Source organism: Leptopilina boulardi, unplaced genomic scaffold (genome assembly GCF_019393585.1).
Source record: "Leptopilina boulardi isolate dan_hultmark-lab unplaced genomic scaffold, ZJU_Lbou_2.1 LbouV2_216, whole genome shotgun sequence".
In the NCBI taxonomy this organism is placed as follows: Eukaryota; Metazoa; Arthropoda; class Insecta; order Hymenoptera; family Figitidae; genus Leptopilina; species Leptopilina boulardi.
The window spans coordinates 1,435,054-1,459,419 of NW_026137770.1; the positions used below are offsets into that span (position 1 = coordinate 1,435,054).

The 24,366-nt window shown below is 25.5% G+C and overlaps 4 protein-coding genes across 6 annotated transcripts; 2 read left to right on the forward strand and 2 right to left on the reverse strand.

The window, feature by feature from the left end:
• Window positions 1–120: 120 nt before the first annotated feature.
• LOC127279366 (ubiquitin carboxyl-terminal hydrolase 8) lies at window positions 121–9,434 on the reverse strand. Of its 2 annotated transcripts, none has more exons than XM_051301676.1 (12): window positions 9,165–9,434; window positions 8,318–8,631; window positions 7,894–8,237; window positions 6,926–7,784; window positions 6,677–6,831; window positions 6,232–6,370; window positions 5,992–6,150; window positions 2,948–3,184; window positions 2,709–2,813; window positions 2,372–2,581; window positions 1,889–2,241; window positions 121–1,688 (listed from the first exon to the last, which is right to left on the reverse strand). In XM_051301676.1, the coding sequence occupies exons 2-12, from the start codon at window positions 8,579–8,581 to the stop codon at window positions 1,565–1,567; spliced, it is 2,949 nt and encodes a 982-aa protein (XP_051157633.1). In that variant the 5' UTR covers window positions 8,582–8,631; window positions 9,165–9,434; the 3' UTR covers window positions 121–1,564. The 2 variants fall into 2 exon arrangements, with proteins under 2 accessions (XP_051157633.1, XP_051157632.1); XM_051301675.1 differs by having other exon boundaries at window positions 8,318–8,642.
• Window positions 9,435–9,526: 92 nt separating this feature from the next.
• Window positions 9,527–11,411, forward strand: LOC127279371 (cell growth-regulating nucleolar protein). Its single transcript, XM_051301687.1, has 3 exons — window positions 9,527–9,926; window positions 10,075–10,433; window positions 10,799–11,411. The coding sequence occupies exons 1-3, from the start codon at window positions 9,799–9,801 to the stop codon at window positions 11,290–11,292; spliced, it is 981 nt and encodes a 326-aa protein (XP_051157644.1). The 5' UTR covers window positions 9,527–9,798; the 3' UTR covers window positions 11,293–11,411.
• Window positions 11,412–11,551: 140 nt separating this feature from the next.
• LOC127279368 (uncharacterized) lies at window positions 11,552–17,103 on the forward strand. Its single transcript, XM_051301682.1, has 6 exons — window positions 11,552–11,987; window positions 13,173–13,384; window positions 13,854–14,316; window positions 14,487–15,122; window positions 15,697–15,838; window positions 16,072–17,103. The coding sequence occupies exons 2-6, from the start codon at window positions 13,276–13,278 to the stop codon at window positions 16,438–16,440; spliced, it is 1,719 nt and encodes a 572-aa protein (XP_051157639.1). The 5' UTR covers window positions 11,552–11,987; window positions 13,173–13,275; the 3' UTR covers window positions 16,441–17,103.
• A 149-nt stretch (window positions 17,104–17,252) lies between these two features.
• LOC127279370 (cholesterol 7-desaturase nvd 1) lies at window positions 17,253–24,063 on the reverse strand. Of its 2 annotated transcripts, XM_051301686.1 has the most exons (6): window positions 23,934–24,063; window positions 20,802–21,015; window positions 19,494–19,663; window positions 19,186–19,346; window positions 18,467–18,645; window positions 17,253–18,157 (listed from the first exon to the last, which is right to left on the reverse strand). In XM_051301686.1, the coding sequence occupies exons 2-6, from the start codon at window positions 20,910–20,912 to the stop codon at window positions 17,522–17,524; spliced, it is 1,257 nt and encodes a 418-aa protein (XP_051157643.1). In that variant the 5' UTR covers window positions 20,913–21,015; window positions 23,934–24,063; the 3' UTR covers window positions 17,253–17,521. The 2 variants fall into 2 exon arrangements, with proteins under 2 accessions (XP_051157643.1, XP_051157642.1); XM_051301685.1 differs by lacking the exon at window positions 23,934–24,063 and having other exon boundaries at window positions 20,802–21,337.
• Between the last annotated feature and the right edge of the window lie 303 nt (window positions 24,064–24,366).

The window sequence follows — 24,366 nt, forward strand, 5'->3', positions numbered from 1 at the left end:
AACATCTGTAATTAAATATATAATTATTGATAATTAATTTTAATCAATTTATTGTTGAGATTGTATAATTTTAATTATAAATTATATAATTTTACGAATATTGTGAATAAAACAAGTGAATTAATGATTTGAAAATGATTTTTTATTACATCTTAAATAAGCAAAGTGTACACGAGTAGTGCGCTTTTTGAATTTTAGAAAGATATAAAATTTCCTGTGTTGACTAAATATGTAAAATATTGTTGAATTATTATGCAATTATCGTGTACATAAATCCAATATAGAATAAATATGTAATTCGATGTTGTTTTATTTGTTTTCTAAAAAAAGAACATAAAGATGAAAACAGAAATAATTTTTTATCACCACTCAATGTACAACGAAGCAGATATTATATTCACGACAGGGAGTTATTGAAACTATTTAATTAAATATATTATTTCCTATATTTTTCTAATCATAGAAAAATTGTAAGAAATTTGTTTAACTCCACTGATACGTAAAAGCTCTCTTAAATTAAAACTGGACAGGTAAATACTTGTCTTTTTGGTACATATTTACATATTTACACATTGCACGAAGCACCATTGATAATAATAATAATAATAATAATAATAATAATAATAATTATTATTATTATTAGTTCTGTCTAAAGCTTTTAAAATCTATCGGATTGAAATGTAAATGCTTCTTTTTCTTTATTTTAATGTAATTTTCACACGTGCAAAAAAAAGCAATTTTCTTATAGTTATATATGTATATATTATTTAAGAGAAAATACGCGAAATATATTATAGGCACGCAATTTTGTAAAGATCAATATCAGATAATTGCCAAAAAGAATGACATTTTTTTTCTTAAAATGTTTTTACTAAAATATTGCTAATGAAGAGTGGATTATCGAATATTTTTTTTAAGCTTTACATGAAATCCGATAGTGAGTTACATAATTTGCTGTACATTATAACACTAATTCTTGACAGTAATTACAAAAATATTATTACCTATTTACTACACGACTAATCATGAATAACAATTTTATTTTTGCATTACAAAAAAAAGTTAATTAAAAAATATATATGCACAAATTTTAATTTGAAATCTCTAAAATTCTCAATTAAATAAATACTGTTAGATAAACTAAAAACACGTTCCTTGAATAAACACTGTACAAAAAATATAAATAAATTAACAATAAATTTAAACAATTCTGTAAAAAAAAAGAAAAAAATTGAAATAGATTGTTAGACAATGATTATTAAATTTTCTATCTTTTAACATAGAAAATAAATTATAATAAGACTCGTAAATTTAAAGATTCATTAGCATTGATATAAATGAAATAATGGTTCATTGTCCTGAATTAGTGTAACAATGTGTACAAGCGTACAATAGTATTATCACACACTGTTATTTTAATTTCACTTTCAATTGTTTCTTCTTTTTTTTTTTTTTATTTGAAAAAGTAAACATTAAAAGTGCCTCTTAATTTTCTCTCTATCAGATAAAGATAACTGAGAGTACTTCGTTTCTCTTGAACATTTTCCGAGAGCGAGAGTTCTTCCTAAATATACGAAAAAGGTCCAGTTTGTAATGACGTGTAGAATAATAAATATGCGCTGGCATTTTGTGATTTTACTTGATTTGGCGAGACTTCAGCAACAGTGTGATCATCATATTTGTACCACCTTGAAATTCAAATTTTTAATTTTATACTTTACACTTTATTAACAGATAAAAATTGATAAAAATATTAATTTAATTTTTTTGAATAAATAAAAATCAAAAATTACATTCTTGAAAATGTCTTATATTTCTAACATAAATTAAAAAAAAAATCTATTATAAACGGCATGAAATAAATTTTAATTTATAAATAATGACTCACTTGTTTTGAGGGGCACTTTTACAATACGCAGTGTAATGTCCTCCTTCCATGGTCCCATAATGATTAGACATGGCATACAGACTGTAATTATATCCTAAACTATTGGTATTGATGTTCGTATTTGTGTCATTTACTACATAGGGTCTCAAATTGAAATCCGTTAAGGGAAAATCAACTTGTGTATTTCTTTTTTCTAACCAACCGTCACTTTCTCCAAAACGATTCAAATGTATAACGACAATTGGCGCTAATCGAATAAAGTCAAATTTCTTCGTTGCCTCTCTTTCTACTTTGCAATGTGGACATTTCCAACCGAAAACTCTTTGTCCGCTGACGTATTTTTTCACACATTCCTATAAATTAATCAAATATTAAATTTTAAACATTTCTTCATTAATCAAGATTAAGTAATTATAATGTGTTAATTAATTAAACAGTTAAATAATTTTTTTTTTTAGTTTTTTAATTAATAATGAAACTTACGTCTAATGTGCATTTTGTTGGAGGTAAAGACATTGTCAAATTATTGAACGTCTCGTAAATTACACTATTTTTTGCACACGTGGCACAAGTTATTGTTGATCTATATTGACCAAAGAATAAACGTGAAATTATTGAATTTTGTCCATTCATTGCTTTAATCCATTCTTTTTCGGCAGATGTCAAAAGATCGTTGACTATAATTTTATCCTTCTAAAATGAAAAAGAAAAATTTATTATTTCTTAAAAGAAATATGAAATCACAATAAATTTAACCAATAATAAATATAATTTTGAAATAATTAATTTTTTTATTTACAAAAAATGTATGTATACTTACTTTTTTTAAATCATTATGCATCCACTCCAATAAAAATGTTAAAAATTCGTGAGAATCTTGTTGCTCAAAACTTTCGAATTGTAGCCTATATTGTCCAATGACAACCTAGTAAAAAATCATTTTATTTACTATGAATGATTAAATAAAAAATATTGTCATTCTTATAAAACAAGTTTTAAATAAAAATTCAAAAATTTCTAAATATAAAAAAAAATTTTTTTTTTAAATTTAAATAATACCTTTAAATCACGTGGTGATATACTTTTATATTGACCACGCCAAAGGGCTTTTATTACATGAGCAACTTCTTCAGTTACTTGAGCTTGAGTTCCATTTTCATTACTATTATTAAGATCATCTACATACAAATTATCATTAAAGTACTTTGCTAAATTTGCCGTGTTGCTCAAACACTGAATGATACTGTTCATATAGCACGAATTTCCCAAATTTTTAAGTCCTGTGATTCCTGGATGCTAAAAATTAAAAAATTCTAATCTAGAATTTACTTATCATAAAATATATAATAATTAAATGTATTTTTCTTAAAAAAAAAAGTTGTAACTTGCATTATAAAATTAATATTCAAACATATTTCTTTGAATAACATTAAAAATCAATTTTTAAAAATATTAAAATTTATAATTTTTTATTAGAAACTGATTAGTTTATTATTTATATTTATTATTTAGTTACTCCGCAAAGTAATTATAATGTATGAAATAATAAAGTATAAAGTCACGTTCATTATGAATTTTTTTGATTAAATACCTAAAATTCAATGATATTTCTTTAAAGAAGAAATGATTTTTTCAATTGGACAATTAACAAATTTGTAAGTGACAGTTCAAAATTCTCAATTATTACCTTTCTAAAATAGCTGATTATATGTTGTGGAATCAATTTCTTTTTAATATAAACCATTTCAAAGTACACAAATGAATTGAAACTGTGTTACTTAAAATTTTAATTAAAAACCACTAAAACCTACACATATAACAAAACTGTCAAAAGTTCCTAATTAATAATTATTATATAATTTTGCTTATTTATTCGAAAGCATTGAATTCTTTTTTTTCACTGTGGAATTCATCTTGTTGCACTTTTCACAATAACATTCGTCAAACACTATTTCGTACAAGAAATATGAAAAATTCATTTGATTAGTTGATCAGCAGTTTCTGTTCATGTGTGAATGGAATGAATATTCAGCTGGTAGTAAGTAGTGGCCGCTAGAATTAATTGGATTGGGAAACCTAGCAAGTAAATAGTATTTCCGCGGACATGTGCAGATGTTTTCTATTAGACACAATTTGCTAAGGAAAATTGTCTCATTTCACGAAAAAGTTCTAACTACTAATTTTCCCCCATTTTCCAATTTATTGACCTTCACTTTAGGAATTTTATATATTCTATTTTTAAATTCGAAATTAAAATTTAATTTAAAACAAATTTTTGATTTTTAAAAATGTTAAAACATTTTATATTTCAATTTACTAGGTACCTGAAGATGTTTAATTATCTGACTTTTAATGAATGATGAAAAATACTGTCTACTTCATAAATAGATAACACACAAGGTCAAGCAACAATACAGTATACATTTTACACTAGTTTATACAATTTTTTACAATATTTTTCTTGCTTTTATTAATTGTCCTTCTTCATTAAAAAAAAAAAAATGTTTGTAAAGTGGCTAAAATTAGAGGTACTAAACAAAATCAAGTTTTTTTTTATTTTGCTATTCACTAACTGGCGCTTGTCTTACGAAACAGTTGAGAAATTTTCCAGATAAGAAGGTAGACTGTAATGCGTTCTGAAGTTGTTTTGTCTAGTTAAAATTTCTCTTCTTCATTAATATGTTAAATACAATCGATATTAATTTAATACATTCCACTTATAGCGATTAGTATTTATCTTGACTTTATAATATAATTATTTTCTCTGCACATAATTCAAACTTTTTTTTTGTTATCAGTACTTCCTTAGTCAAGTGTTAAAAAATTCTTTACAGTAGCTCGATATATACTCACAGGATTACTTTTGTCCACTACATTGAAGATTTTGATTTGCACCATAATTTTTAAAAGAAACTAATTACAAAGACAAAGTCAAATAAACAAAAGTTTTATATTTTTAAAGAGTTCGAAATTCGATAAGAAACTAGGAAGTTGATTTATTTCATTTGTTTTTTATTTATCAATCAAATTTTGAAATTGTTATCCGAATTGCAAGAATGGAGTGCTGCCAGGCAACTGACACGTGATAACAAAATTATCTCATATTAAACGTAATGTCACGTGAACATATAAGTATATATATATATATATTACTATTATCAGCACGGATTCTGATTTGTGATAAAGTTTGAATTTATTTGCCAACATCTTGGAATTTATAACGCTACCAATGTAATCTGATTTCTATAAGTTAGCCGTATATTCAAAATATAATTTTTCATTTTTATAATTTAATTGGAGCAATAAATTTTTTTTTTAATTTCTCAAAAATGAAAGAAAATAAAAACGATTGAAATATATTTTTAATGATTGATCTTGTATATTGCACGACAACTTGAACCTTTTAAAGATGACGGAATTTATAATCTTTTAATATTATTAACATCTCACGTCAGAGGCTGAAAGTAGTCGCGTGTTCAAGTATTAATGTTTCATTGTTAATTCACGTTTCGTTAATGAAATTATGTCGCACACTAAAATCTTGTTAAACAATACTCTAGTTTTAAGTCAAAATGCGTAGAAAACTATAAAACTATACGATAATGAATGCCACCAATTCAAAAAAGATAATGCGCTAAAGATTGATAATAGAAAAAAACCTATTAAACAACTATCTAAATATCATTGACATGAATTACTCAAAAATTACTCTTAAAGACTTTTTTCAATTTATTTACTTTATTTGAAAACATTTTTTATATGCTTCAATTTTCATTTAATTTTATCTATTTCAAAGGGCAATAAACAAACTTTGATTTTGAAATTAAAAAAGAAATTTTTTTCAATTCAAAAAACTTCATATAAATAAAAAATTTCGATAGAAGAAAAAAATTTTGGAAAATAAAAAATTTTTGATTAATTGTTTAAATAATAAAAAACAAGTAAAAAAATATATGTTGGAAAAAAATAAATAGAAAATACATTAACATAATTTAAATTGAGAAAAATTATATGTTAAATAAATAAAATTTTCTAAATGAAAACAATGGCTTGTAATTGTCAAAGATTCGCTACTTAATTTGTATTATTAGAATACTACTTACTCTCTCTCCTCTAAAGACCGGTTCCATTCGGTCTTCCCGATCCTTTACATTCATTGACGATCGCTTAATATTATTATTTACATTTGTAATTCGGTTTTCCTTCGATACCATACTTGGCTTAGAGGTTCTATCTATTTCTGGCACTTTTCGATCTTCGATCTTAAAATTAAAAACACAAAACATATCATCAGCATTCTTATTTTTTGTAATTAATATAAACAGTTGCTTTCAATTTTTTACCTGGGCAAGGTTTGGACTAGAATATGATCGGGTAAGACTGGTATTTGTTGAAGAACTATCTTTTAATGGTTCCTTACGAATGTCACTTTCATCAATTTGCGACAGGGAATGTTTTTGTTCTCGTTTCTGCTTAAATGATCTATATAAATAATATATTAAATAATAAGTATCTATCATTGTGATTAGTTTCGTTTAGTTTTTAAATTCATTTAATTTTTTAGAAATCTTCCAAATGGTTTAACACAGTACAAAATTAACGTTCTTATTACACAAATTTATCAAAACAATTTGATGAAAACATATTATTATGTCTTTCTTTGAAATCATAAACTATTAACAATATCACAACAAATTATGACAAATTCAAATAGATATCAAAAGAAAAATTGAAATTTAAAAAAAAACAAAGGTGTAAATTAAGAATTCAGCAAAATTTTAAACTCACTCATGAATCTTCTTTCGTTCAGACGAGATTGATATTTGGTTTTCTTCATTTATTAAAAATCGTGATTGTAATTGTTGATTTACAATTTTCAAAGCATCTTCTTTCGAATAATTCATAGATCTAAGTTCATTTTCAAGTTGAATGCGTTTTTCCTCCTAAGTAGAGAAATTTAAATATTTATCATATGAAAATAATAATAATTTTTGTTTAGATTAAAAAGCAAATCAATAATTTTGAAAAAGAATTTACCAGACTTTTTAATTCTTCCTTCTTTAAACGACATTTTTCATAAGCCATCTCTATAGATTGACTATCTCCATTAAGCTTACATTGAAGCCATTTTCTTTCCAATTGCAATATTATACTGTCTAATTCCTCATATTTTTTTTTCACTCCATAAAGATTCTCCATTAACGAAGTGATTCTTGATTCTGTATTTTGTGGCAACAAAGAAGCAGGTTTATTGCTTCGATCAAACGTTGGTTTTGGAATATCAATTATTTTGGTATTAAAAATTTTGGCTTGTGAAATATCTTTTTTCTTTATAATTACTTTATCATCTAATCCATTTTCAATTAAAAATGAATTCACGGGCTTTTCATCGTCTAACGATTCTGAAGATCTCCATTTATTTGCTGAATCGTATGTCTTATTCACCGGTTGAATATTTACATCTCTACTAACAATATGATTATTAACTTGACTCTCCCTTAATATTTTCTTATCAACTAATGTATTTTTCTTATTTGACTTGTATGTATTGAGAATCTCATCGTCTATCGATGGAAATTCAAAATTATCTAAAATTTCATTTAGTGAATTTTCTTCAACATCGGGTGCCTTTACATCGTGATTTGTTACAAATTGTGGATAACGATTGAGCCACTCTTTATATCCACCTTGTAAAATTACTATTCGTTTGTATTCTGCACCGGGATCCCAATTTTGCAATAAATCCTTCATTGTATTTAGACGATCGTTGCATTTTAAAAATTCTTCAGATGAATACCAATCTAATAATACAACAATGTCGGAGGATTTACGATTTTCAAACAATTGTTTTGTAGCTTTATCTTTAAATAAATTTTCAAAACGTTTACACAATATTCTGAAATAGAAATTGTCTTATTTAATTTTTTTCTATGCTTTAAAAATAAAAATTTGATGAATTATTTCTTTATTAAAAGATAATATATTAAAATTCAATTATAACGTACCCTTTTTTAATTTCTTCAGAAGGAATGTTTATACATTTTTCATTTTGAATATGAGAATTTGTGAAATCATTTTGCGGCCTAACATCAATGAGAAGAATTTTATTGTCTGACGTTTTTAATAATTGATAAAGTTGCATGCACGTTATTTCTTCCGAATCTTCGATGATTGGATCTTCGGGTGGTATTTCAGGTAATGAAGGTATTTCAGGATCGTCGACATAAGACTTAATTAAAGAAGACTTAGCTTTTGTATTACTAAGTTCACTATTTACAGTTTTTGCCTTATTAATTCGAGATGTTAAAAATTCATTTAATTTTTGAAGTTCATTTTTGATTTCATCCTCCTAAAGACATAATTAAAGAATTTTAATTTAACAATACAGTAAACAATTTTTTTTAAATTTAAAATGTTTTTCATAATTACATCTTTTTCGCACACGAGAAAAGAAAATGTTTTTGTTTTTTGTTTCTCACGGTTTTTGATGTACTCGACACAATTTTGCCATCGCCGAAAAAATATATATGCTTCTTCTTCTTTGTGCTGTTTTAATGCGCTTTTTCCTTGATCACGTATTGAATTAAGTCTTTCAAACACATTTTTAGGATCACGGCCAACCAAATTCACCTGTGCTGTTTTATTGAGTTCTTGTATTGATTTAATTCGATTCTCATTCCTTGAATTAGCCATGTTCAATATTCATAAAGAATCTTTTAAGCAACTTTGTTTTACTCTCTAAACTGTAAAAAGTCTAAAAGTTTCAGTTAATTAATCTGTTATTTAATCTTGGGTTTAAAGGCTTTGGTTAAATGTATACATAAAAATTTTGTTACTTCAGTATATACAATATAAAACATTTTAGAGATAATAGATTATTTTTATGAAATTTAAGTTAATACTTTATTAAAACGAACGTAAAGAAATTAAATAAAATCAAGAATAAAAACTTTTATACAGGAATTTTGAAGGTTATTGATTACACTTTATATATAGATATATATATATATATATACATATATATATATATATACATATATTATACGGTTAGCATTAACTTTACGATGATATTGGATTATTTTAGTTATTTTTAAGACTATAAATAAAAAATAATCTACTTTAATAATTTGATAAAAGTGCAAATATGATTGAAAAACAGTATGAAATATTTTAAAATATTATTCAAGGACTAGAAGTATTGGACCCAGAAGGCACTATCCCAATACAATATAATAATCTGATTATGCATATTAAAAAATTGCTAATTTAAACTCACCTTTGACTGACAAGAGTTAGTGTTTTACGTTGAACATTTAAATATACTTTAATTAATTTTTTTATCTCTGAATACCAGATCCAAAAGAGAAAATTTTTTAATGGAATGTTTTTTCTGTCACAAAATCGATATAAATGCTTTATTGCATTATACGACAGTTAAATACATAAAGTCACTACTTGCACAAATTATTTCTCACAGTATATTTTTTAAAGACAAAAATATCAATTTTTATAATGAGAAACGTATTTTAAACGCCATTATCAATTACTTCCTTTACTTCATTTTGGCCTTGTGAGGTTAGGTTAGCTGTCAAGCGACTGGAGCGACATTATTTTTCACGACTGCGCTCCATAACTTTTTCCAAACAACACGTGGGAGAAAAAGGGAAAATTTGTCAATTTTTATTGTATTCTCAATCTTTTTATAATATTTATGATACATTAATTGACACTTGTTCGTTTACTAAAGAAAATTTGAATTTACATAGATTGATTGAGATTAATATTTTAATTAACCTTGACATATAAGAAATTTGGTCAATAAAAGTGAGTTTCTAGGTTAACTCAATTTTACAAAGTTTGTTTTTTTGTTTGTTATTTTTTAACAAATTCGTGTAGAATTTGCACTTGAAATGGTAGTTTTTACTTGTAACAATTGTGGCGAGTGTTTACAAAAGCCGAAGGTTGCAAAACATTTTCAATTTAGTAACCGATGTAATCCTGTGTTTCTCACGTGTGTAGATTGCCATAAGGACTTTCGGTAAGACTTAGCTTTATATACTAGGAGTTTTTTTTTTTTTAAATGAAAAACTATATAAAAACTTATTTCAATGTACATAAATTTACTCGATAATAATGATTAATAATTAGTTAATAAAAAACTTAATCTAAAAATATTAATTTTTTAGAGGAGATGAATATGTTAAACATACAAAATGTATAACAGAAGATGAAAGATACGGCGGCAAAGGATTTACACTAAAAGCAAGTGCCAATAAAGGAGAACGAAAACAACAAGAATGGATCAATGTTGTGCAAAATTTACTCAATACTTCGATGAATTTATCATCAGCTGAAAGAAATATTTTAAATACTCTATCAAAACATGAAAACATTCCAAGAAAGAAAGCTAAGTTTCTTAATTTTATTCGTAGTGTATTTGGAAATAGAGTAAACATGACTGTCATTGAAAGTCTTTGGACGAAAATGGAAGAAACGTTTAAAGAATCATCACAAAAAATTCAATCTTCATCTGAAAATGACTCAAGTAAGTTACATTATTTTAATTTTTAAATATATATTTAACCTTTAAACTGATACGTGCCGAAAAATCACACTAACTGATTTCACCGGTCTGTCAGACCGCTATTCCTTTTTTATGTTATTTTATTGATTTTAAATTTTGTAAAGTCAATTGTTGTATATATTTTTTATTTTTTATGATTAAAAAGTCAATTTCTATATTGTTTCGTTTTAATTTTTTTATTTTTACATAATTTAGAACGCTTTAAAAAAACGCTTTAAAAAAAAGTTATAAGCGATGAAAGTTTTAATAGCGGTCTGTCAGACCGCTAAATCAGTTTAAAGGTTAATATATTTGTATAAACTGATAATTTAACTTTTTACTTAAAGATTCTAAAAATGGAAAAATAGAAAAATTAGAGGATAACGTTTCAGAAAACCAAAATAATGAAAATATAGTTAAAGAAAATGGTGATTCTGAGAAACATAATGGTACTAACAACAGTAATGAATCTGAACAGCAAGGAAAAAAGAAGAAAAAATCGAAGAAAAGGGCTTTGGAAACTACTGAAATTCAAGAAGCAGAAGAGAAAGAAGAAGAGTCAGTTGCTAAGAAAAGAATGAAAACTGATTTAAAGGAATTAACTGAAATTTCTGCATCACAAGAAGAAGATAGTTCTAAGTTTTCCTGGAAAAATATTATAATAGAAGTTGTTTCGACAAAAGGGGAAATCTCATTGAAGAAGTTACGAAAAAAAGTTGTAGCCCGATATATGGAACATTCGAATAATTCTAGTAATGAGAAAGCAACTTCAAAGTTTGATAAGAAAATTAAAAAAGTAAGTGAAATTAGTATTAATGACGACAAAGTTAAATTAACGTAAATTTGCACTAGTTAATTCTGTTAAAAAATGGAGAACAACTTTAATGAAATAAAAACATTTTTTGTATGTTTATTGCTTCAAAATAGCAATTATTAATAAACTATATTGTTTAAAATTAATTTTAATTTATTATTATATTTTTTCTTTTGTATAGACCTTTGTTTACAGTTTAAGTTTGATACCTATACAATCTTGCAAATATTTGAGCTTTTTTTTTTTTTTTTTGAATTTGGCGCGTAATAGCAGACGATAAGCGTGAGTGTCATATTCAAGATGGCGACAAAACGGTGGTGGTGGTCCGTTGTTTTTCAATTTGTTTAATCGTTTTTGCGAATAAAAATGAATTTAATTTTCTAATAATATGAAAAATGAAAAATTATGGTTATTTGTGAATAAAAATTTGAAGATAATTATTTATTTCTACTTGAAGTCCAATGTCAATGTGTCTCGCAAATTTTTTAACGAACAATTGAGAGAGCTGTGTGTCATCTTATGCACTCGTTTAACTGAAACGAAATAAGTGTTGTAAGATTACTGCCACACCTTTACATTTTTCACGTATGCGTAGGTATGTAACGTTTTTGCGGGGATTCACTGTAGAAAGCTTTTTCTGCAGAACGAGTTCTTTGTGAGTTGTGGGTGTCGGGAGAGCAGAATCACCGCATCGATTTTAAGAGCGACATCAAAAGAACAAGGCAAGTACATGAGATTTTTCACATTCTTGATAATCAGCTGTCACTTTCGCAGCTTCTTTGTCTTTATTTCAAAACAGATGCTTTAAGAATACTTTTTTTTTATTTTTAAAGTTTCTTTACAAGCTTGAGATTAATAAATTTTTTTACTATTGAATTTTATATATTTTTTCACAAATTCCTTTTATAATTTTATATATTATTTTACGAAATATATCCTGGTATTATATAAGTTAATAAATATCTTTTGTTATTCTTTGAATTGGTATGATATGAGAAATAAAAATATAACAACTTTATTAACATTTTTCATTTTTTGTTCTTTTTATCGTTTGTAGGAGGTGTTTATACAATAAAAATTATTGCTTACATTAATTATAAGTTATAAAATTGTCATTTGTTTATGTGCATATTAATTGATAGAATTTTAATAAAAGTTTAACATTTTTTTAGTGTTTAAATAGGTATGTTTTAATGTTTAAATTCGGTAAATGAAAGTTTAAGGAATATTGCGTGCTTCAAGATTTAAACGAGCGAAAGTTTAATCACTAGAATAAAATAAAATTAAAAACTCAATTCTAATTGCTTTAATGCATATATGCATTCGAGATTTATTAGCAGATCCTTTTTAGATAATTCATAAGGTGATAAAAGTAAAAGTTAATTTCTACATTGTTTTTTTTTTTGACAGAAAAAAAAATTGCTATCACTTTTTAAATTGCAAAGTAAAAAACAAAGAATTGTAACTATTAAATATCTTTTAAAAATATTTAAATGTTTATAATTTGTATTTGTTTTATGAAAAAAGAACATTTCATGTCTGTGGAAAATATTTAATCTTAAGCGTGATAATTCTGTGTGCTTTTGTTACAATCTGAGAATGGAAAAGTCACTTTCCCGTAATTATATATAGTTAAAATTTACTGTTGCTTTTTTGTAGAGTAACAAGTACCTTTGTCTTATTTTACGTTATAGAATTTTACGAACTTTATAATTCCTCAAACTTAGAAAAATAAGTGTTTAAACTCATACTCTGCTTTAATCAGTTCTCTAAATTCAAATTAATCAAAATTTATAAGTCAAATTATAATAAATTTAGAAATAATTATAATTTAGAGTGACAAATCAATTAAAATAATAAATTATGTTAAATATGAAGAATAAAATATAATTTAATTCACTTTTCAGATTTTAAAGTATAATCAAGTAACAGAAAGATGTTAAGAAGACGAAGAAGAAGAAATCATTGGTGAAAATAATATGTTTATTTGATATACAATATTATAGAATCATGCTGCAGGCGGTTCGAATGTTAACTGAATTGGCTCGACCATCTGAAGATCGAGAACGTTCGAATGCACGATCGATGGATGGAGCTTCATCATCAACGGATATTGAAGGTATAACAAAAATAGTTTTTAAAAAATTACATTATTGTCAATATAATAATTTAAGTATTATTTAAAATTTAATTTAAAAAATAAAACAAACATTTATGCTAACGTAATAAGAAATCAAAAAAAAAAAAAATTAAATTTTATTTCATAGTGATTTTAATTGAAGTTAGAGTATAATATAGGTTCCAGTGAGGGAGTTGTAAATTGATCAAAAAGTTTATTGCGTAATATTTTAACGACTCTTGCACTCTATAAAACAAGAATAGGGGAAACTGAACTTATAATATTCAATAAACTTCAATAGAAATAGAATGAAAATATATATTATAGTTTAATCGCTAAGATTCGCCATATTAATTTGAAATATTCGTAATTCAAGCTATATTAATATTACAAAAGAAATTATTTTAAATAAAGGAAAAAATATTGTCAAAATGTCAACGACTTTTATAATTTTTTTTTATAATTCCAGGTGATTTGAGAAATATCTCAGTACAATTTCGAGAAATTCACAAGAATGGTTGGCTAAGAAGAACTGACAAAACTGACAAGGAGATATGTAAATTTTGGGTAGCATTTTGTGTTCATGATGATACGGAGCCGCGACTCGAGGGCTACGTAGATCAGAAACAGGCGACAACTCATTCGCCAATGTGGTCTCATTCACTTAGGAATGTATTGCACTTGTCACCGACTCTTTGTGCAACACAGCGTAACGACTATGAATTCTGTGTCAATTTCAATGATGATCGTGTTCTGAGATTAGCAGCGCCCACGTATCAAGCTATGTACGATTGGGTGCAAGCGGTTACGAGAAAGTTAACCGATATGAAAATTCTCCGTCCCAAGGAAAACGTCTACTCCAAAGGTCCAGAACGAATTGTCACACGAGATCCCACGAGTCCTTTGCCACCACCTCCTCCTTCCACAATTGGGTACATTTTTACTATTATTCTTGCAGTCAATTATTTCTTTTAATTAACATTTAAGGAATTTTATTTTAAAAATTTGAACTAATTAAAATTGAATTTTCGTTTCGGCATAATTGTCAAATAGTTTTTTTTTTTTAAATTGTTAAATATAATTTTTAATAAAATGATTTTAGAACGCCAAATACACAACGACCAGTAGCATTATCGCCATCAGCAAACGCTGCCAATACTTCTCCTTTTATGAGAGAAATAAATTCGGGAACAACACCGTCAGTTTTCACGTTTGACGATGTAAGTGTTGAGGAGCATAGATTGCGACCAGGAACAACACACACGCAAGCACAAAGAACAACACCGCCTATTCCAAGTCCTCGAATTCCTCCACCGCCAACACCGTCTCCGTCAATAGTTACAACAGCAACATCCACTACAACGGCAGCAGCAGCAAGTAATGATGATGCGGGTAATTCAAGCTATGAAAGTGTCTTTCTCGCTTCATCGCATCCTCCCAATGAGGATAGTACATCTACTGTAATAAATTCTACACGAAATGATGAGTCAAGTGAACGTTATGCTGCGCTTATGGAATACAGGAGTTCGGGAAATGCTGAGAGTGAAAATCCGGTTGAGCAGTCGTCGAGAGAAGTTCGAGGAATTACGTCTAATATCCGTAGACAATTAACACTTAGAGAGCAACAGGTTATGCATCTTAGACGTGAAATGAGTCATCCTGCTGGTGTGAGACTGCAACTGGGAAGACGAGATTGCAAAGATGGGATTGCGTTTGTTGATACATTTGGCGCTGTTTGGTAAGAAAAATTTAATACAATTTTTTTTATAAAAATTTATAGTTAAAAATAGAAATTAATTTAACTTAAGTTTTATTAAATTATTTTAAAATCCAACGTATGGAAATTTGTAGACAGATTATTATACTAGATTACTATATAGTTGAATTGGTAGAATTTTTCGTAAAATAAAATTTTCATTTAACTGAATTTCCATTAAATATAATTCCCATTTTATAGAATTTTAATTCAACCAAATTTCTATTGTAAACAACATTTTTATTTTAACTAAACTTTGATTAATTTAATTCTATTAAATAAATTTTCTTTTAAATTAATTGAAATCTGGTTATATAAAAATTCTATTAATTATATATAAATTGACATTATAAACAAAAAGTAAGATTTATAATTGAAAAACAATAAAATAATTAAACATTTTTTAAAATGTGAAATTATATTTTGTATATTTTATTTTATATGAAAAGAAGATTCTGTTGTTAAAGAGTTAAATTTTAATGTAAAAGTGAATAATTTTTTGTTTTTTAAAAATGTTATTAATATATTATGTAAAAATTTATCTTTGGTTTTGTAGGGTAGCTGGTTGGAAGCAGCGTGAACATCCATTATTGCATAATTTTTTACACGTTGGTGATTTGGTGCTCAGTGTTGCAGGAGTGCCTCCGGCTGGAGCAGCGGCCGTTAAAAATATACTCAAAAATTGCACGACTCCCAGAGTATGATATTGTTAAACCTCCTTAGAAATATTAAAAAATATTGCAGAAACGTTACAAATATTTTTAATATTAATAATAATTAATAAATTTAAAAAAAATATAATGTTTTAGTATTACATTTTTTTCACTAATTAAATAAATATAAATAATATAATAAAAATTAAATAATTGAATGTTGAAAAAATTAAAATTCTATTATTTCAATTACTCATCATAAATTTTAATAATTCCAGGTTGAAATGATTGTGAAGCGATTACCACACGCTCGTGCATTGACCTTAACTAGAAGATTGGAGAGCGACGATTTTGGATTAGAAGTAAATGCTAACGAAGTGTCGAGAGTCACTGGAGTAGCTCTTTCACAAGGACTTCCTTCCTATGTTCCTGCAGCGGATCCTGCAGCGCCTTTAGGTACGACTGTTACTTGGTCTCTTACTGAAGTTAATGGACGACCATTAAATATTTTCGAAGGTGGTGCTCAAGAGCGTCTCATTGCTGTGGGTCGTGATATTTCAATTGTCTTACAGCCCACGGATCTTGTTTCATCCCTTCGTAAAAGATTACGAGCAATTCGTAATTATAAAAACTTTGTGGTGCAGTGAACAATTTTGTTGTTTTCTCAAAAAAAAAAAAAAAAAACGATTTTTAATGAACAATTTGTGCAACACAAATTTAATGATAGTTTTGGGCAAATTACCTAGGATTACTTTTTTTTCAAATCAAGTTCTCGAGGCTGCCTATTCATCTGAAAATGATGATTACGACGATTGCTCACTTAAAGAGGTCTGTTATTAATCGTTTAAAGATTTGAATTTGATCTTCAGATTAAAACAAAAACGTAGTCAAACTTTTAGAATATAATTGTACTGAATATGTCTAAAGTTCTAAACATTCCTAATTTTTCTTCAAATTGAATAATAGGTAAAAAAAACAAATTCAAAAACTTATAACAATATGATTAAAAAGAAGTGAGAATAATTTTTGAAAATATTATTTTAAAATTATTTATTTAATTAGATAGTGAAAGTTTAGAACTTTGGGAATATTTGTATTGATAGAATATGACAATTGGAAGGTATCTTCAAAGTCCAAGAAAGCCAAGCATGCCCTGTGATAATGAACGTGTACACATGAATATGTTGCGCTATGTCCAACCCCAGTGACTGAATTTTAAGAAATAATTTCCATAAAATTTTTTACATTTTGTCTGATCTGGAGAATTGTCGAGATTTTTTCTCGACGGATCTGAACCAGGTTCTTGGACACGCCGTGATATTCAATATTAATGAGAAGAAATTTAAAAAGTTTCTTCAAATTTATACAAAAAAAAAAATAACAAAAGAAAAACAAAATCAATAATAATCAAGTGACTTATACACTTAAAAAAAAATCTTTTTAATAAATAAGACGTTGATTAAAATTAATGTCTATTTAATGTTAATGAGTGAATATCTGTAAATGTTACAGTAATTTTTATAGTTTATCACATAAGTTTAAAATTTAAACTTGTGTCTTAATACGATTTTTTGTCCTAATTGAGTTAAAAGTATATATTTACAATGCAGTGACTTTGCTGGATTGTGACAATAAATAAATAGATGGATTATTGCGCTGATCTATTCATATAATAATTATTGCCAAAGGAATAAAAAAAAAAGAAGCCTGAGTTATTTATAAGCTAAACTACCAATCGAGAGATTTTGACGCTGATTGAAAAGTCGGACTGTTATCAGAATAAAATTGCGAGTACCATTTACGAAATTCTGTAATTGCACGATCTTGTTTTACTAATAATGGCGTTTTCGTGAAGGTTTTGTTGTTCCAGATTTCAATGTCTCGTTGAAACATAAATGTTTCTCCGATTATCACAATTTTCGCGTAAGGGCCAAGAATTCGCGATGAGTACATGTGATGTGTTACACGTTGCAACATAGGCCCGACTGGAGTTACCGTTTGAAGAATATACATTGGACCCCAAAAACTATCGAGTTGCAGCTCAACGTATCCTGGACCAATTTGCATTGCCTTCACGGACAATTCTAATAATTTATATTTTTCAAATAGAATCAAACTGTGTTTGAGATGAAGGATGGCTTTATGTTTTTCGTTTGGTTCACAATTTTTTTTCTTGACTACACCATTTGAAATTGTTGCGTCAATTGCTGAGATTTCTTTTATTTCCAAATCGTTTTTGCATGGAGTCCATTTAGCATCAGTCCACGAGTGTCTCATCAGGCCTGGGAAAATATCGCTTAGAAACATTGCTGGTCCATGCACGGAATTGAGATGTGCCACATCAGCACCATTCTCTGGAATATCCTTAAAAAAAATTAATTAATTTTTATTTTACATGTTTAAATTAATTTTTTTTAATTTTATATCGATTTTTTTTGTAGTAAAAAAAATCTTTATTTAGAAAACAATGAAATTTTTTCAAAACAGAGGAAAAATTTTGAATTTTATTCTACAAATTTTAACGAAGACACTTAATTTTTTCATTTTAAAATTTGGAATTTATAAATTAATGTTTTCGCTGTACATTGTGAAATTTCAAATGAATGATTTTTATTATAATACACTAAATTTTTATATATTCTTTCTTTTAATTTTTGTTCTGTTTAGATTTACCTGAATGTGACTGTTGATGTAAAATTCGTTTTTCCCTTGATATCTCCAAGTACCATTAGAGATCTTTTCGACCGGCTGTGGTCTCCAGTTTGGTTTATCGGATTCTGCATGATACCAAACGAAGATCAAATGATTCACTTCACATGATTCCCAAGTCTTTGTTTTTGCATTAACCGGTACTGAAGTAAGACATATGTTTTATTATTTTATGATATTTTTATTTATATTTTTTTCAAAGAAAAATTTAATTGATTTTAAAATCATTTTAAATATTAATAGTTTTAATTTTTAAAAAATTAAGTTGAAAATTATGAAACAGTGGAAGAAAGTACCTTTAATAGAATTGATTTTTTCTTAAAAGGTTCATCTAAAATCTTCACCTAGGAAAAAATGTTTTAGAACAAAAAAATCGGCTAAATTTCCATTAAAAAAAAATATTTTTTCAAAATCATAAATGAAGAAACTGTTAAAAATTGAATTGATGGTTTTTTAGTTAAAAGAAATTAAAAAAAAAAATTTTAACACTAAAATTCGTTTCTTTGATAAAAAGGATTTGTTTCTTTCTTTATAAATTTATAGTTGATTTCAAATTAATATTAGAATTTTTCTAATTTAAAGAAACTTGATTTCGATCAAGGAAACTTTTGTCTAAATTCTTTAGGAAAAGATGAGTGAAAATTAAATGAAAATTAAAAATTATCATAATATTGAAAATTTACCTTTTTCTGAATAAGGTATGTTTTCACAATGTCCATCTCCACGAAAAAGCCAATGATGAAATGGGCATTCTAAACATTCCCCTTTTACTAATCCTTGCCCCAAATTTGCACCCAAATGTGGACAATAAGCATCTAAAATTTTTACAATTCCAGATACAGTTCTGCAAAATAATTATTTGATTTGAACCAATTTTTTACATTTTAATTTAAAAAACTTTTATTACCGTGTGTAAACTTTTTAATTTTTATTAATTTAACGATAATTTATTCTATTATTATTAATAAATAATATTCAATTTAAAAATTACCTGTAAATCGCAAAATTTTCTCCAAGAGCAATTACGTGTTTAACTTGCCCTTTTTTAAGTTCAGAACTTTCCAAAACAGCAAACCAACCATTAGGATAAACGGGTGGTAAATTTCCTCTTTTTTTGTTTTTTATGATAAAATCCTTATCACCAGTTTCGAATTTGTGTCCCTAGTGGAGAAAAATTGATTTTTAATATTGTTGAATATTTTAAACTTTAGGGATTTTGTCTAAATTTGTCTATTGATAATAAAAAAAATGTGTAGTTGGTTGTGGGGTATAGAAAAAGTCTCTAAATTGTTTTGACAGAATTTTCCCATTTAATCCAAATATAATTTAACCAAACTAAATTCTGGCTAAAGTATTTTAGAGTGAATATTTTTTTCATTTGGTTAAATAATAATTCGATTGAAACGAAAACGAACATATTCGGTCCAAAGCAACTTCAATTAAATGAAAATTTGAGTGCCCTAGTTTTGTACAAAGTGTTTATTTTTTATAATTATAATTCTAATTTTAATTCATTTCACATTATACATTTTATATGATGTTGTTGTTCATGTTTACTACATATTGTGTAATATTTTTTACATTTGTGCAATATTTCAATTATTTTTCTAGATTGTAAAATTGCACAATAATATACTTCTATAAGATACGTGACTCCAAGCTCGTAATATTGAAAATTCTTTTAAAAAAAATTAGATAGGTAACTAGAGCAAATCTTTTATTATGAATGTCCTATAAGGATTATAACTGAAGCATTGATTGAAAAATACTCATACAGCATTGAAATTATTCATAGGATACTCGTGCACATTTGCACTCTTGACAAACATTGATAAAACGTGTTTCTTATATATATATATATTAATTTAGTGAATAATTTGGCAAAAATATTGTCATATATATTTTATTAAAAATACTGTTAATTTATTGTTTGAAAAAAGATTTAAACGCTAGAAAAATCTAGAAATAATGGTGAATTTATAATCGCAAATTAGTTGACATCAAATTATTTTATTTCATCTTAAATAGTTTATTTAGTATATTTGGAATAACAAAAAAATTATAGATAAATTTTAAAAGCATTTTATATGATTTAGCTAAAAATTATTAAATATTTATTAAAATATTTTAATTTCAATTAACAAAAAATTTTAAAAATTTGTACACAATTTTCAATTGATTTTCATTTGATTAAAACTTATATAAGAAAATAAGGACAGCTCATGTAATATGTTTTCCTGGAAGGTTGTTAAATGAAGTACACTCATTAAAATATTTTTTTTAGAAATAAAATATTTACCTTGACAAAGTTGATGTTAACAAATAATGCAAGATAAAATAGAATGATGATTATTATGAATATTAAGGCTAATAAGGCAGTAAGGGTGTTTTGAATCAACCATTCCAGCATCTTAGTTACTTGCTCTTCCTTATCTCACTGTGAATCTTCAATTTCTTTTCTTGATAATCTAATATCATCGGGGTTGATGACTAAATACAGAATCGTATAGCAACTGAATTTAAAAAAATGCATTAATATATTTTTATCTAAAATTAAAAAGAATTTTATCTTTTTTTTTAAAAAAAAACTTCTTTTATACAGAATATTGTTTAGAATTTGAAAATTTTCAAAAATTCATTCTGCCCCTTTTCCACATATTCCTATATTATGTTTCTTTTATTTTAATGAAATAAGGAAGTTAACTAATTTTTCAATAAAAAATAATATATATGGATAAAAGTGATAAATTCGCGAGAATTTTCGAACTCTAGTATTATTTGAACTGCAACTCCTTCGGAAGCTTGACCGCTTTATATACGATCACTCCTAGTTTACGACTACGTGGTCCAGCTTGAGGACCCATCAAAATACATATATTCATCTATAGCAGGTCAACACACGCATCAGTACATGTAGATAAGCTTCCATTTCGACATGAGAATACCAGTGGGAGTAAATACACTGGTGAGTACATCTGTACTTAGTCCTTAGTTCTTTTGCACTTATAGAATCAGTCTAAATCGGACTTGATACTGATAATTGATCTTATCATTGATCTGGACTCGCGCTTCCTGCGCTATAAAAGCTTGGATATAATGGGCCACGTTTATCTTTAATTCTATGTAGGTGCTAACAAATGCTTATTTTTTTTCATTTTTTATTTTTCAAAAGGGTTTAATGTTTTAGATAGACTTAAGGAAAATAATTATCAAATTTTATAAAAGTATTTCATAATTTTAGAAAAATGTACCAAAAAAGTGAGAAATTTTCATCTAAAAATCTTACATGCAACTTAGTATATTTTTAGCATTTATTATCCCTAATATTTTTATTTATTATATTATATTATTATTTCCAGAAAATTAATAATAATTTTCAAAATTTTGATTTTTTACAAAAAAAATTTTTTATTTAAATGTATAAATAAATTATTAACAATTTTTTTTACTATTAAATGCAAGAAATTAAAATACAATTAAATTAAAATAATAAATTTTTCATAAACAGTATGAACTAAAAACTTAAAACATTTGCTAAAACTGTTTTTTAAATAATTTTATAATTAAACATTTTCATTAGAAAATTATAAATAATAATATTTAAAAATGTAAATTTATTAATGTTAAATAATATAGAAAATTTTTAAACTTGCAAAAGTATATAAAATGCTAATTTGTTTAATTATTTATTAAAAAGTTTAAAGATTTGAAAACGTGCGCGAATTATTCCGACACGTGATTGGTTTACTTATATCCGCATGCAGCGCCATCTTCATTCTGTGTAAGTACCTCGTTGATAGAGAATCATGTAAAGTGTAATTAATTTTTTTAAAATAAGATTAACGTAAATCAGTAGTATAAATGTTGAAAATTATTATGAAATCACGAATAGAAAAGTTTAAATAATGTAAATATATAATTGAATCAGATGGAAATGAAAAATTCAAGTAACAAGTCAGTAATTTGTTTGTACTGTTGAAAAACATAACCTATAAAAGAAGTCGTGATGTTTCATATTTTTTTTGTACAAATTTTGTAAGTCTTTTTTTTTTTATTTAATTCTAGTCAAATTTATGTTTAAAAGTCATTGTTAGACATTGTTTTCTCGTCAGTTTATCATTTTTTTTTTCAAAAAGTTTAGAAGAAGTAAAATAACCCTTTGTAGTTGAATCGTCATCAGGCAAGCTTATTGTTAGTCTAAAAGTTGCTATTGGAAATTTAAACAACAAATTTAAAATTTTAATTTTCTGAGTTCAATGAATTTAAAATCAATCGTAGAATATATTGTTTTGTCAAATAAATTCAATATTATTTAAATTAGGTACGTATTATTTTAAAATGTTGTCAAAAGTGTTAAAAGAAATTTTTTGACTTGTAATAAATTTATGAAAAAAATCATCTTGTGCATCAATATTTAAGAGTACATAATATTGATAAATAGAATAATATAAATTTTATAACTTGCGGTATCTTGTAATAGAAAAATTTTATTTTATATTTTCTCTAGTATAAAATTTAATTTCATTTTTGATAAAACTTATAAATATCGCAAATTTTTTTTTCTTTATCAAGTTCGTTTACAAAATAATGGTAAAATTCAGTTTAAAAAAATATTTCTTCACATTTTATTAATGAATTTTTAAAAGATGTGTTCTTGAAATTACGTTTCTGAAAAATTTAAATGATTATTTCTCTTGAAAAATTTAATATTCTTTCTACAAACATGAGTTTAAAGTAATAAATGTTTTTTAAAATTTAACTGATTTTTTAAAAATAAAATACAGATTTTAAAGTTTTCACTTTGACAAATGAATTAATGAATTTTAACGAATAATTAGTTTACTTTTAAATGTAAATTAATTGAACCGTAACTCAATAAATTAAATTTTTTTTATTGAGTCAGTTAATTTGAATTGATTTAAATTGTTCAAAAAGAATTTGTTTTAAAATGGATAAAGACCAAAATCGTATTCGTGATTACTAACTTACATTAGTTAGTCACATATTAAAACAATCGAATGTTGTATTTATTCGGATATAATATTATATCAAAATATGGAGATTTTTAATCTGTTAAATAATATTTAACAGAATATAATAGACACTTCCAATTTGTATAATTATTTTTTTTCAAATTAAAATATAAAATATGAGAATTAATTAGCTTTCAATTATTTTTGATTAACAGACATTTCAGTTGAATAAAAAAAAAATATTTCAAGCTTAAAACTACTTTCAAGTGGAATTTATTAAAAATGCTAATGAAAAACGAAATTAAAATTTAAAAACTAAAATATATATTTTACTTATTTAATAACAAAGTAAATTTTCAAATTATAGACCATTGCCTATGTAATAGATAAAAAGACGACAAATAAGAATAGAATTGGACATTATAATTACATTATTTTTGTTATTAATTTTTACTTACATTTATTGTTTGCGTCACTTTATTTAGAAATATTTGATATTTTTTTAAAAATTAAATTGTTTTTGTATAAAAATTTTCAGTTAAAAATTGCACTGTTTGTCATTTTTAAAATAAACTTGAAAAAAATTAAAATCTGACTGCTTTCTCCCATGCAGAGTGGTTCTTTTTATCTAGGATCCCCCAAAATACGAAAATTGAAAAATTAGAAGAAAGGGAAAGAATGTAGACAAAAGTTTCAGGTCCTATTGGGTTTCAATTTTCTTTAAGAAATAGGTTCTTAATTTTCCTGTAGCTAAATGTTTAAAAAATTTGTGCAACTCGTTCAGAAGTCAGGAGAAATAATGATGAACCGCGATACGATGTGCTCGATTTTATTTAATCTTTACGTATTCTCATTATAAAAAATTGTAAATTCTGATTTTGTCATTATATA

Excerpts from the sequence above, each read along its gene's own strand:
- LOC127279366 (XM_051301676.1), bottom strand. The coding sequence starts at position 8,581 with ATGGCTAATTCAAGGAATGAGAATCGAATTAAATCAATACAAGAACTC. Across the intron at positions 7,785-7,893 it reads TCTGAAGAAATTAAAAAAGG|AATATTGTGTAAACGTTTTG; the intron begins GTACGTTATAAT and ends TTTCTATTTCAG. Across the intron at positions 6,151-6,231 it reads CTAGTCCAAACCTTGCCCAG|ATCGAAGATCGAAAAGTGCC; the intron begins GTAAAAAATTGA and ends TTTAATTTTAAG.
- LOC127279371 (XM_051301687.1), top strand. The coding sequence starts at position 9,799 with ATGGTAGTTTTTACTTGTAACAATTGTGGCGAGTGTTTACAAAAGCCG. Across the intron at positions 9,927-10,074 it reads GATTGCCATAAGGACTTTCG|AGGAGATGAATATGTTAAAC; the intron begins GTAAGACTTAGC and ends TTAATTTTTTAG. Across the intron at positions 10,434-10,798 it reads TTCATCTGAAAATGACTCAA|ATTCTAAAAATGGAAAAATA; the intron begins GTAAGTTACATT and ends TTTTACTTAAAG.
- LOC127279368 (XM_051301682.1), top strand. The coding sequence starts at position 13,276 with ATGCTGCAGGCGGTTCGAATGTTAACTGAATTGGCTCGACCATCTGAA. Across the intron at positions 14,317-14,486 it reads CCTCCTCCTTCCACAATTGG|AACGCCAAATACACAACGAC; the intron begins GTACATTTTTAC and ends AAATGATTTTAG. Across the intron at positions 15,839-16,071 it reads AAAATTGCACGACTCCCAGA|GTTGAAATGATTGTGAAGCG; the intron begins GTATGATATTGT and ends TAATAATTCCAG.
- LOC127279370 (XM_051301686.1), bottom strand. The coding sequence starts at position 20,912 with ATGCTGGAATGGTTGATTCAAAACACCCTTACTGCCTTATTAGCCTTA. Across the intron at positions 19,664-20,801 it reads TTAACATCAACTTTGTCAAG|GGACACAAATTCGAAACTGG; the intron begins GTAAATATTTTA and ends TTTCTCCACTAG. Across the intron at positions 19,347-19,493 it reads GAAAATTTTGCGATTTACAG|AACTGTATCTGGAATTGTAA; the intron begins GTAATTTTTAAA and ends ATTATTTTGCAG.